Source organism: Crotalus tigris, unplaced genomic scaffold, assembly GCF_016545835.1.
Source record: "Crotalus tigris isolate CLP2741 ecotype Arizona unplaced genomic scaffold, ASM1654583v1 scf7180000020943.996319, whole genome shotgun sequence".
Classification (NCBI taxonomy): domain Eukaryota; kingdom Metazoa; phylum Chordata; class Lepidosauria; order Squamata; family Viperidae; genus Crotalus; species Crotalus tigris.
This window is the reverse complement of record NW_024098271.1, coordinates 828,512-841,986: the sequence shown is the minus strand read 5'-3', so window position 1 is coordinate 841,986 and position 13,475 is coordinate 828,512. Positions and strand designations below refer to the sequence as shown.

General features: G+C 35.7%; 1 protein-coding gene across 2 annotated transcripts; it reads right to left on the bottom strand.

The window, feature by feature from the left end:
• Positions 1 to 476: 476 nt before the first annotated feature.
• Positions 477 to 13,093, bottom strand: CCT8 (chaperonin containing TCP1 subunit 8). Of its 2 annotated transcripts, XM_039368896.1 has the most exons (16): positions 12,918 to 13,093; positions 9,772 to 9,862; positions 9,371 to 9,450; positions 8,843 to 8,992; positions 8,338 to 8,518; positions 7,909 to 7,970; positions 7,113 to 7,250; positions 5,700 to 5,878; positions 4,999 to 5,065; positions 4,832 to 4,919; positions 4,247 to 4,362; positions 2,652 to 2,723; positions 2,408 to 2,572; positions 1,759 to 1,878; positions 1,406 to 1,504; positions 477 to 687 (listed from the first exon to the last, which is right to left on the bottom strand). In XM_039368896.1, exons 1-15 carry the CDS (start codon positions 12,975 to 12,977, stop codon positions 1,412 to 1,414), a joined length of 1,662 nt encoding a protein of 553 aa, XP_039224830.1. In that variant the 5' UTR covers positions 12,978 to 13,093; the 3' UTR covers positions 477 to 687; positions 1,406 to 1,411. The 2 variants fall into 2 exon arrangements, with proteins under 2 accessions (XP_039224830.1, XP_039224831.1); XM_039368897.1 differs by lacking the exon at positions 1,406 to 1,504 and having other exon boundaries at positions 485 to 687; positions 12,918 to 13,092.
• Between the last annotated feature and the right edge of the window lie 382 nt (positions 13,094 to 13,475).

Genomic DNA, 13,475 nt, shown 5'->3' with positions numbered 1-13,475 from the left:
TACTTCCTGATCTTCTGCAATACATAATGTAATCAACCTCCAAAAGTCTCGTACATAAAGGTTCATGAATTATTCTGTTATTTAATAAGAGATAAAGTACTAGTTATGCAGAACAGTAAAAAAGCACCTTGACTACACATACAAAGAACCTATTTTCAAATTGTTAATGTAGCCATATTTTTATACCTTTGTGTAGTTGTTTACCTGGATCACATGCACATATTTCTCATAAAAGATTCATCTGCTTCTACATGTGAAAAATAGTTTCCTCATTATGGCCCTGTGCACTGAAAAACATCTATTTTGAATGCTTTGAACAGTTCTATTATATTCCTCAATGGTCTGGCTGTATAGTACTGAAATAAGTAGTAAGTACCTTATATGGGTACTTTATTTAGTAGCAGTACTAAATAAAGTCCTATACAAGATGCACATATATGCCTGGCAACCCTTTAAATAACCATGTCTTCTAAATCATAAAAAAGACAGCTTACTGAAACTGTTTTTATTGAAAGGCTTCAAGGTAACTTCTATTACAGATTAGTTTCATAATTTAAAGGTAATTGGAACGCATTTGGCAAGATACACGTCTACATATGCTTAATATTTTCAGTCACTTTGGTCACCATCCAAATCCTTCTTCCCTGATGGTGGTTTAGGGCCACCAGCTGGTTTGGCCATGATAATCTACAAAAGAAATTAAGACTTAGATATTTTAAATTGTCAATACTTAAAAGATTACCAATAGATGAAATATGCAGGTGTATTAGTACTTTAACTACAAGTTTTTATGCCATGATAGGCTGGCAATGCATTTTGAAAACACAAAAAATAAGTGTTTGGTTTTGCATACATATTAGTGTCTTTTTGGAGCAGAGTCAGGGGTCTTCGATTTTCTCAGGTTTCATGAAAGAAACAGTAAGGTGAAAGCTCGTTCTCATGACCAATTGTGTCCGAAACCTCATGTTCCCAAAGCTATTTTAAAACATAATGGTGTCTGATATAGAATAGTTATATCTATCTAGAATAGGAAATTAAAATGGCTTCAATAGTAACAGATGTATCTACAGATTTAAATACCAAGGGTACTTTTTCAGGTATATTTGAGTACACTGGTATAATGATATTGCCAGTCAGTTTACCAGACAATAGTTTCTTTCACAAAGTGAATACTCACCCTTTGGTCATTTTTGCAATCAACTCATATGCTTTTAGTGCTATCAATTCTTAAAAAGGGGGGGTTTATGTAAGATGTTATATTTTAAAATTTTAAGCAGGGTATTAGTGCAATGGCCAAGACATATGTGTGTGTAGGAGCAAAACATATCCATTTCAGGCAGAGTGTAAAAAGCATTCATGCAAAGTTTCCACTCTTGTCAATATTACACATAAGGCCATATCTTACTGTACACTATTGTTCAGGGGCATCTTTCCAGTCATCCTTGTCCCAGTGATCTGATGCTTTAGGGGCTTTCGGACCACCTGCTGTTTTGGCCACAATAATCTACAGAAATTTTATATCACATACACATTTTGACAAGTAATTCTTATAAATCTAAGAATTTGATTGTTTTATTTGTATAGATGAATACCTATACTCCGAACAGGTATCTTCAGACTAACATACATCAAGGTTGGTCATAAAAACACAACTCCAGATATAAACACATTTTTGTAAATGTATCTAATGTTACAATTAATTTTTGGAATAGTATTCCAATATTGTACAAAACTGAAAACACTATTATGCCAACTCACCTGATCAACTCTCAATACTGTTACCGCAGCATTTGTAGCCAGCTTGATAGCCCAGTATTTTCCAAGATGTGTATCTAATACCCCTGCTTCCAACATATCTTTCACAGCTGCAGCTTCAGCCTATTAAAATTAAGCTAGAATGATTAACTGTCTTTGTCTCTCTCTGATTACAAACTATTATTTCTTCCACCTTAATTTACAGACCTAAATCTGCCGTGTCATCCAAATGGTGAACTAGCACTATAGATCTATATGCTTAATTGTATCTGTATTAAATAATGACATTATAGTATGATCATAGAAACATAATCAGTCTGCCTCTGATATAGTTAGGAGGTGTCTCAAAATTGTTAGGATATACTATGACTGATGTCAAGAAAAATAACTTGGGTGATATAATCACTATTTCTCTCTTAATTATTTAATTAATAATTTATTAGATATTGTCACTTTATTTTTTTGTTCATTCAACATGAGGTACATACCTAATGCTCCCATCCCCTATACATAACCACCCATGAAAAATGCAATAGCCTATTAAACGTATTATAAACGTTAATGGCATCTCTTTTTAATATGTTTAGAAAAATACTGAAATCAATTTAAGCTTTTGTACATTAGATTATGGTGAATTTGTAGCTAGTCTTACCTCAATATCAAATCCAAAATTTTTATTGCCTTCTTGATGTACTGCATATAGTTTTGAAATAAGCTCATTTGCTTTAATTCCAGAATTTTCTCCAAGAGCTCGGGGAATAGCTTCAAATGCCTCAGCAAATTTCTTGATTGCATACTGATCAAGACCTGGGCAAGTCTGAACAGAGATGGGGGTTGCTTTTAAGTTGTATTGAATTACAAAAGAAATCTGACTAAAAAACATGTTTGTAGCATACCTCTCCGTATGATGTTATCTGTTTTGCCAATTCTATCTCAGTAGCACCACCCCCTGGGACAAGGCGCTTATCCTACAAAAAAGTAAAATGTATGAAATGCCAAGAAACTGAAACCTGAAAACTTCAAAGAACTTTTTTAAAGACATTCTAAAAATACAATGAATGCATTATTTTAATAAAGTTGATACAAATGAGATAAGCATTTGTGTAAATGCCAATCATAATATGCCAATTATATCCTTGTCAGCCATTCAGTTGTGTCCTACCCTCGGCCACTCTGGATTAGCACTCTCCCATGCCCCTCTGTCTTGCACCGCCTCCTTCAGATCTTCCATGGTCATTCCAGTGTCATCCTTTATAAGTTTCCAACCAGTGGTACTAGGACGGCCCCTTCTCCTTTTCCACTGATCACTCCCAACATGATTGACTTTTTAAGTGAGCCAACTAATTATATACAACATAGCAAAAATATTAAGAGTTCTGTAAATGAACATTATATAATAACCCCAAATTATATCATGTCTCCCCAAAAGTCTTATATTTTTTTGCCTCCAAAAGAAGCACTGGGTCTTATTTTGGGGGGATGTCTTACCTTAGGACCGCCGCAGCCAGGCCTCCCATGTCCCAACACCTATCACAACGCTGCTTGACTTCTACAGCAATCGCTTGTCACTGGACACAATATGGCGCATAGCGCCGCTGCTCGTGGCAGGCTGCATGCTGCTTCAGGTCGGTGCTGCTCCTGGTAGGAGGCTGTGCAGCATTTCGAGCCAGTGCTGGCACTCATGGCAAGAGGCTGCACAACACTTTGGGCCAATGCTGGTGCTTGTGGCCGCATGCCGCAGGGTGCCGCTCATGTTGGTGCCGCTTGTGCAGGAGGCTGTGCGTTTTAGCCCAGTTAGGGCCCCACGGGGCACTGGGCCGTGGTACGTATGAGCGTCTGCCGCAATCAGCACCACCAGCCCAAAATGCTGCGTAGCATGCTGCCGCGAGTGGCGGCACCAGCATGAGCAGTGCCACATAGCATGTGGCCACAAGCGGCATCGGCTCAAAGTGCTATGCAGCCTCCTGCTGCAAGCAGAACCACCAGCCCAATCAGCGCCACGGGGCATGAGGCCACAAGCTGTGGCCTGAAGCACCATGTGGCCTCCTTCCACAAGCAGTAGCACCGGCCCAAAATGAGCCATGCGGCCACAAGTAGCCACAGAAGAACTCCAGCAGTGGCACAACAGGTGTTGGAGCATGAGAGGCCTGGTTGCAGCAGTCCTACCGGTAAGGCAAGCAGGTGTGGATTGCATGGGGCACCTCCACCCCTGCCGTAGCTTGATTATTAGGTGTGTGCCTTGCCCCCAAACTAGGGCTTATTTTGGGAGTAGGGCTTATATTAGGCCTATCCCCCCAAATCAATCTAGGGCAGGGGTGTCAAACTTACATCACGTGATGTGTCGTGACATATCACAACTTTTTCCCCATTGCCAGCAATGGGGTAGGCACGGTTTTGGTGTGACACATCCGGCCTGCGGGCTGGCAATTTGATACCCCGATCTAGGGCTTATTTTCAGAAAAACACAGTTTATCCCTAAGGCTTTACTCACCCGAGTCAGTACTTTGAAAGTATTTACACCATCATCAATTGCTCTTTCTACATCATCCATTAGATTGTCTGTGGAACCACGAATTACTATTGTTGAAATAGCTCCATCTTCCTTTTCTGCAATAAAAAAGCCGAATAAACATTATTTTACAAATGTAAATATCAGTTAGTCCTCAAATTACAAACATTCATTTAGCAACCATTCAAAGTTGCAACAGCACTGAAAATAATGACTTAGGACCAGTCCTCACATGACAGATGCACTATCCCAAAAGCAAGTTGATCAAAATTCAGGTACTTGGCAACCATCATATACTTGCAATGGCTGCAGCATCCCAGGATTAGTGATTGCTATTTGTGACCTACCCAGATGGCATCTAAGAAGCAAAGTCAATGGGGAAAGCCAGATTTGCTTAATAACTGCAGTGATTTGTTTAAAAACAGCAAAAAAAAATAATCATAAAATCAGGCACAACTCACTTAACAACTGTCTTAAAGGAAATTATAGTCCCAATTATGGTCATCAATAAAGGACTACTTCTAAGGAAAAAAAATCTGGTATACTAAAAAAAAAAAAGCAATATACCATGTTTAAACACGACAACTTGTGTTTCCCCAACTTCCGATAAATAGACACTATTGCAGTGGCCCATTTCTTCTAAATTAGGTGGAATCTATGAGAGTAAAGAAAAACTATCGTTATGTTGAGAATTATTATCACAATAGAAATAGCCATTACTGCTAATTACATACCAGTCTGGGCAGAGCTGTAGCACCAACTGTTTTACATAATCTCCTGAGGTCCCATTTGGAATTCAGCCTTTAAAATATATAAATATTTCAAGAAGGAAACTTTATAATTTAAAAATTCTTATTACAGAATAAAACTTATCTGGACTTATGTTCATTTTATGGATAGTAAACAAGATTTCTATCATAAATTTATCATATCTCATTACCTTCCTATGTTCAAACTGGAATTTCATGATATAAAGAAATACTTTTTCATACTATTTATGTAATGTTAATCGAAGTTTTCCAAACGTACATGACTCAGAGTAAGAAAACTAAACACAGAATAAGTATAATTCTGTTCGTTTTGCAAGAATGCGTATTCCTTTCTAATCTGTATTTCAATTATCTAAGAAATCTTATATCAAGTTAATTGAAAATGGGACATCAAACTTTACTTCCAAAGCTGAATAGGAAATACCATTTTAAATAAGAAAATAAGAAAGTGCTACCGAAGAAAGGATATGATTCTTCCAAGTCATAACCCTCTACTCTGATTTTGTATTAACGTTATAAAGTGATTAAAAATTTTTTAAAGCCCAACATTTGAAATTAAGTCACATCTGTATTGTAACTTGAAATCATAAGGCAATGAGATTTTTCTAAGTGTGCCATTTTAACTAAAAATCTAAAATTTAGATTTTTCATTTTAGTAAACTTACCGGATTAACATAAGATTGTATTTGTTTGCATAATGTAGGGCCATGTCTGCCACTTTTCCACCTGAAACTACTACATTTGCACCAGCGTCAGCAATAGCTTTGATCTGTAGCTCTATTAAATTTTCTTCTCCTTTGCTGAAATTCATCAGCTCTTCAGCATTTTTTATCAGTACAGTGCCCTGCAAGAATAAAGCATTTTCCCTAGCATTCACAAAACTTGTATACTGAATGTTTGCCGTATCAAAAACAATCAAATTTATTTCCTGTTCTTGGATAGAATTTATTACAGGTAGCCCTCAATCATTTAATGACAATTCAAAGTTACAGGATCCTCAGAAAAAGTGATTTATGACCTGTCCTCAAAGATATGACCCTTGCACTGTTCCCATGATCACATAATTGCAATTTGGGCCCTTGGAAGCAGATTCACATTTATAACTCCTTGCAGCTTCCTGTGGTCACATGATCACAATTTGCAACCTTTCCAGCCAGTTTCCAACAAGCAACATCAGCTGGGGAAGCCAGTCACTTAAGAACTGTATCATTTAGTTAGTGAATGTGGTAAAAATGGTAATAAAATTTAAAACTGCACCAAGTTATGATAAATTCTGGTCCCAATTGTGGCCATAAATCAAGGACTACCTTTCAATGTTTTAGTTATTTCAAAAGAGAACTAGGAAATAAGATATTCCAGAAATACTAGATGAAAAGCAGCTGTAATAACGTGCAATAACCCTAAAGCCTTTAATCCATTCTCTTGCTAATTTAAGAGATGGGATTATCAAAGCAATTAAATAGTAGGCCCAAAGATAAAGACCACAGAGTGGTTCTTCCCTAAAGATTATTAGCATGACCTGTTTTGTTACTTAAATTAAGAATAGTCAAGTTTTGGTCGATCAGTAATGAACTTAACATTTTATAAGAGAAAAGATACATAGAAAACGTGGCAATGATACAAAATAGTCAAGCTGCCTAATGCATCTGGGTACGGTCTCACTGTGAATCATAAATGTGGGCATTGGTCTGAAAAACTAGTTTTTCAACACCATCACAAGGGTTTTTGATTATTACCATCACTGAATGAGACACTTCCTAAGCAAGGACTAATTTACTTTTAGCTTTTAATTCCTTAGCTTATGGAAATGTTTCTACTCCAGTTGGTAATAATCAAAGGCCAATTACTTCTTGCACTATAGGAGCACATAATGAAATACTGTTTTCTTTATATAAGTGGTTGTTATATAAACTTTTAAAAATTATTACTTGAATTTTCTTGCTTTCCTCTTTTCTATGTTGTCCTTTTAGTAAACCTGAGATCCAGAAATGTTGTCTGTTACTAATGTATAAACTTTTATGAAAGCTTTTCTATCAAACTCAAAAATTAATTACTACCCAAAGTTAATCATAACATACCTTAGTTTCTGTTATCATGCCATCAAAAGGACAAGAATAGACAGCTATTTTAGCATCTTTGACAGAAGTAATGTCACCCTCAGTTTCTTTTTTAAATACCATGCCATGCAATACAGTGGATGCATTAATACCAGAACCCTGAAAAAATACAAATAACAATCACACTGATTGATTAAAAATGATGCTTTAATGCTAACATTTTAAATAAATGAATATATTTATTTATTTAGGAATACATGCTCAAACAGGACTATTTCATATGTTCCTTTTTCCAAATCAGGCTCATTTAACCACACAAAATATAGACTGCTGATTCAGAACTGTCTTTTTCTGTCATATATCATTCATTCAATATATAATTTGTCCACTGTTTCAAATATTTGATACCAATTTTTTAAAAAATAGGAACAGTAACTCCTGAAGATCCTTAAGACACTGTTTTACCACATTATTTCCAATGTATGACATCAACTTTAAAATCACAATTTAAAAATAAAACCAACACTGGATAATGAATTTTGTTTATTAAAGTTTTAGGATTAAAACTTCTCAAAGTATTCCTGCAAGTCGCCAGGAGCTAGAAACAAAGTATTTAGCTCTCCACAGTTCTCATCTCCGCATTCCATATTTTATATTAAATTCATGAAGATAATCTATATTTTAAATTTACAAGTAACTATTTAATAAACAGAACTATTATTTTTTTCTAGTAGTAGTTACCTGAGGCACTAAGGGTCCCAAGAAAGTTTGGGAACATCTGCATTATGTATTACTGAATAGAAATATCACAACTTACTAAAATTTTGCATACTCTGATGTTATCAACATTGAAGTGACCCGAGTCAGGAAAAATAGATACTGTGGAAGAATTAAAACATAATTTTAGGAAAATTTGTTAGCTTTCAGATCTCTATTTTTCTACTTTAAATTATATGCCAATTTGGAATAAACATATTAAAATTGATTAATTGAAAATATCCTTTAATATGAAAAGTATATTATTTTCATATTACATGGAAGGCTGGAGATCTAACAATTCAGAGGTAAACGTCTTATCTGAAAACCAAACTTTCACAACAAGAATTCCTAGAGTTAAGACAAGATTGGAAATCATTTTCTATTGGTTGTTTATGCTAAAAAAGTATTATTATTTCATATCAGTAAAGTGAATATTAAATGAGTAACAAAGCATATATTAAGTGGACCACTACTAAACATTACTTACCACATGCTTGAGCAATAAGTTGTGTTAGAAAACTTTCACTGCCACATTGTTTACTCATTACTGAAGTTTGTAACAAAGATGCCACTTCTCCAACATCCCGAAGATTTTTTGCAGAGCAGCACACAAGATCAGGCAGAATTTCCAATGCTTTCTTACAAGCTTTTTCATAGCCTTCAATCACCTACAATTAAATATAGGCAAATGCCTGTACTGTAACACATAAATAAGCATTGACGTTTGATGTCTGTCAGAGTGCCACATACACTACAAATTAATAGGTCGTCTACTTTGTATAAGGCAACATTAGAAGGCATTATTTTTCAAATATGTTTTTAAATTAATTACTAAAAAATAAGACAGAAGCTACAATCGTATCTTTGTTTATTTGGAAATTAGCCCCAATAAACTTAACAAATTTCATATTTAATACACCATAAGAGTCCGACTAATATGATCTAGAAATGGAATAGTTTTGGAAATGCAATAATCTAACAGAATCCCATACCTCTGAAACAGAAAGTCCCATTCTTAGAAGTTCTTCAGCGTGTTCAAGAAGAGCACCAGCAAAAACAAGAACAAAATTTGTCCCATCACCAACTTCTTGTTCTTGCATATGAGAAGCCATGACAACCATTTTTGCCGCAGGATGTTGAACCTATCCAAGATTTTATATTTGAAGTAACCATTGAACACATATTAAAATTTAATTAAAAATCAATCAATAAAAGCAATTTTATTATAATACATATTCAATATATTAGTTACTATTCCTAAATTTTATGGGACAAAAATACTATGTAGCTTGGCTTTTGCCATATATTTCTATCTCTATTACTTCAGATCTTACTGAGAGTAATTTCAGACCCTAGCAGGCTACCAGCACAATGTTAATTACTTCAGAATCTTTCATAGAAAAATGTACCTTCCTCTCCTAAAAGCCTGACATTAGCAAATGAAGTCATGAAGAAATAAAGTACAGTTAAATGTATTAAAAATGTAATCATAAGTGATAATTTGAGTATCAATATGTTACCTCCAATTCTCTTAAAATGGTAGCAGCATCATTAGTAACAAACAGCTTTTCCAAATGATTAATAACCATTTTGTTCATCCCTAAAACAAGCAAAAACCAAACATATCAAATAATACATTAAGTACTTAAGGATAATTTGATAACAAAGTAATTAACAAAATAGACTAGATAATTTCTAGATTTGTTTTGTTTTGGGTTTTTATGTGAGCTGCCCAAAATATTGAATGGGTTGAATATTATTCATGTAATAAAATAATTTCATATAATAAAATAAAGTGCAGTTGAGAAATAAGAAAACAATTTTAACTGTTACAGAATCCCAATTAATTTTTAACACTAGTAATGGCACTATTTAGGTAAATAGAATTAAACATATTTAAAGAAAAAATTTAGCATCTTACCATTTGGACCATAGGCTGTACGGGTTGTCTGAGCAAGCTCTTTACATGCCTGAATGTTTCGAAATACAGCTTCTTCCAATCCAGAGTAATGCTAGACATACAAAATTTAACTCAGAATTAGAGATGATCAGATAAAATATAGTACTTATAAAAACTCTGAAAATTACATATTTGTGCCTTAGTTTCTCTTCATTTTCTATTCTTCTACCACTTGTGATTCTATCTTAAGACAAAAAGCAAGGACTAAATGCTCTGGCAGGGTTTGTTTGTTTTTTAAAGAAAAAAGGCTAAGAGGGGAATATCTTAAAACAAAATAGAAAAATCATGATTTCTGATATTTTTGCAGCTCCATTTTTCAGCATCAACCATAGTAGGTTTTTGTATTTTATTCTGTTCAATGAAATAACTTTTGTGTCTGAAAGAATGCTAATGAGAATGCATCATTCTCTGTGCTCACAAAAGTCTATTCAGATATTTTTGTGTGCATATTCATCTTGGATGTTCCAGGTAAAGAACATATCACTTCTGCATATTTTTGTTCTTCCCTTGTATTGTTCCTCTGTAAATATTTGTGTACCTGCATATCTCTGTGTACTCTGGTAAACAGAGTATGGCCTGCAAATCAGGAAAATGTGAGTAGAAACAATGGGACTTAGTGTTGGCAGAATTTTGAGCTGCTTTTTAACTGCCATAATCTGAAGAGATGCTTAATGAACATGTTTCTTTCCTAGCTCAGAGTTTTGAAACTCTGTTTTTCTTTTGCTACTTTCCCCCATAACATTAAATATAGTCATGTTGTCTCTTCTTCAAGAGATATTCTGCCAATGAACAGGATTTACAATCTTCTTTTGCATAATTTCTAATATTGTTACAAAGAATAAAACTATGTCTCTATTACATAGCTTCCAGCTAAATTTGCAGAAGCAGCAAAAAGCTGTGTATCACCAATTGTTTCTCAGAGAGCTTTATACTGTCTATTTGCCCAACAAATATCAGGTTGGCTATTTTCCAATAATTTGGGTTCTAAACAAGAGTCTAAGACAAGGAGATGTTATTGTATTACATAGAAAGTTTCAAATACATGTGATCCTCGACCTACAACCATTCATTTAGAGACAATTTGAAGTTGTAACAGCACTGAAAAAAAGTGACGTCTTTTCACACTTAAGACCACTGCAGCATCCCCATGGTCACATGATCAAAATCCTTCGTCAGGCTAAAACAAAACTGAAATCCTTAAGATTTCAATTCGGTTTCTACAGTCCACTGAAGGATGTCATTTCTCTTCCCAGGAAGTCAGCAGAGAAGACTGCAAAAGATAATCACAATTGTGTGACATTTGGTAACTGGTTGCAAGCACCAGAGATGCAGTCATGTGACTGTGGGGGGAGGGGGAGAGCATGCTGTTTTACAATGGCCAGAAGTGCTTTACATGCTTCTTAATTTTTAAAGATCTTTTTAATTGTGTGGTCCCAGTGTTAACAATAAACTCAAACTTTAATCTCCATATTAATTCCAATGCATTTCAAAATTTGGATTCCTTATATTCAGCATGGACAATTTTGATACATTACCTTTTGATAAGGTAATCTATAATTTCATTTTTGATTTTACATAGTTAGCATTTTCTATCATTTGAAATATGTTCAATCTTGGCAGCTATGATTTATGTTTGCCTAGAATATTCCCCTGCTGCCATGATTGTTTCTTCAGTTCCTTTTTCAATCAGCAAATTATATGTCTACACATTTTCCTGCCAGAATTTAACTGAAGACCAGGGAGCAGTGATGAAGTAACAAATGGGCAATTTGAGACAATAGTTAGTAATCATTCAAATCTTCACACTAAAATTTAATAAGTTTTACAGGTGTTTATTGGTGTACCAGGCATACACAGATGCATTTTTTAATGGTAAAAATGTAAATTAAGAAAATGTATTATCTTGAACTCAAGAATTTAAATTTCTGTAGCTGTTCCTATTATACACAATTGTAAGTATAGTAGTAAAAGGTACAGTAATATTTATAAAGCATAATGGTAAATAAATAAATAAATAAATCTTACCATATTATATTCACATCTTTACTATTTACTAATCTGTCCAAATCTAGGTAAGTTTCCATTTTTCAGAATTTTTGCACAACACACATTTCACAAATGTATCATTTTTTAAACTTTGCTGCTGTTCATTTCTATACAAATGAAGTAGTAATGGCCCCTGTAAGGTCTGAAGGATCTCACTTAATTTCCTTCAACTGAATTTACGTCTGTTTCCTTTTCCTACTCTAAAACTGCAAAATGTAGACCACACAACATATTTAAAAAACCCAGGATATATAATTATGTGAATGTTTACCGAGGCAAACATTACTTAGTTATATATGTAGTTTAAATTATAATATCCTGATTCACGTGTCAGTCTACCAATACAAAACAGAATTGATATGGCTAGTTCTGTCACAGCATGACAGAATGGGGCTGAATTCCGAAAAGAGGCCTGCTGAGTTTCTTCCGAGTTCTTTTTCACCACTTTGGTCCAACTGCACTAGAATCGCAACCAAGCAATCATTTAGAGTGGCACAATCTGTCCCGCCATCTATTCTGGCGATTTCTCTCTCCTATTAGCATGTACGCATTTTTCACGGCAATTCCTTAACTCTTAGTAAAACATTCACTCCAAGGTTGAAACAAATACAGTTATACAACGATACAACTCGGGGGGGGGGGGAGCTAAAAAGACTGGCCGAAATCGCTTGGCCTCCATAAGATCTCTCCCCGACCTGCTAGCGTCCGCAAGCACTGCAACCCAACTCCAGAATTCCCGGCATGCCGGTAGACAGCAGCACCAGGCCGGGAAAAGGCCGCCTTGGGAGTTGCTGTTGTAGTTTCGGAGCTGAAAACGGAGTCAGCACAATCCTCCGAGCGGGAGTGAGCTCCATATTAATTCCTCAACAGACAACGGCGCCCGTTTGCAGCCCCAAGCGCGAGCCGTAGTAACGGCGAGGAGGCCCAATAGCTCCGCCTCTTTGATCGGCGCGTGGAGCCGTTGCCTAGAACGCAGGCTGCGATTTCTCTTCTGGAACCTTCCGTTCCAATCTCTTTTCCAGCGCCGCCCTCCTGCCTTTCCCGCAAATATCTCAGCTCACCTTTGCTCCTTCCTTCAGCATCTGGGCAAACCCAGGGGCCTTCGGAACGTGCAACGCCATCTTCCCGTTCTCGCCACGAGCAGAAACACCACGCTTGCGGATCCTGTGGCTGAGGCGACGCGCGGAACCCACTCAGCTCGGTCGCGTCTTTACACGCAAGCGCAGAGGAAGGAGGCGCGGCTACCCAAAATGGCTGACACAAAAGGAGGGGAGGGGTGGAACATGTGGGACGGCAAATTAACGGGTTTTTTTTTTCTCATCAGACTTGAAGAACTGCTGTCCGCTTGGTGAGCAGGAAGTGGCGCTAAGAGTCTACTTTGAAGCGTGCTGGCATCGTCCTCTTTTTACCCATCCCAATAGTTGAAATATCATGTTATTTGAATTACTTTAATTTCTATATCCAGTTCAAAAATATGTTGCATTAATTCTATGTTTATACAATTATAATTATACCAAATGCAGTTTCAAAGAGATATAAGCAGTGTTATTCTTTATAATGAAGAGATAGGAATAGCTATACGTAAGTGTTTAGTGAGGAGGTTGAATAGTTTTTTTTCC

Excerpts from the sequence above, each read along its gene's own strand:
- CCT8 (XM_039368896.1), bottom strand. The coding sequence starts at position 12,977 with ATGGCGTTGCACGTTCCGAAGGCCCCTGGGTTTGCCCAGATGCTGAAG. Across the intron at positions 5,879-7,112 it reads GCATGATAACAGAAACTAAG|GGCACTGTACTGATAAAAAA; the intron begins GTATGTTATGAT and ends TTATTCTTGCAG. Across the intron at positions 4,920-4,998 it reads CTACAGCTCTGCCCAGACTG|ATTCCACCTAATTTAGAAGA; the intron begins GTATGTAATTAG and ends TTACTCTCATAG.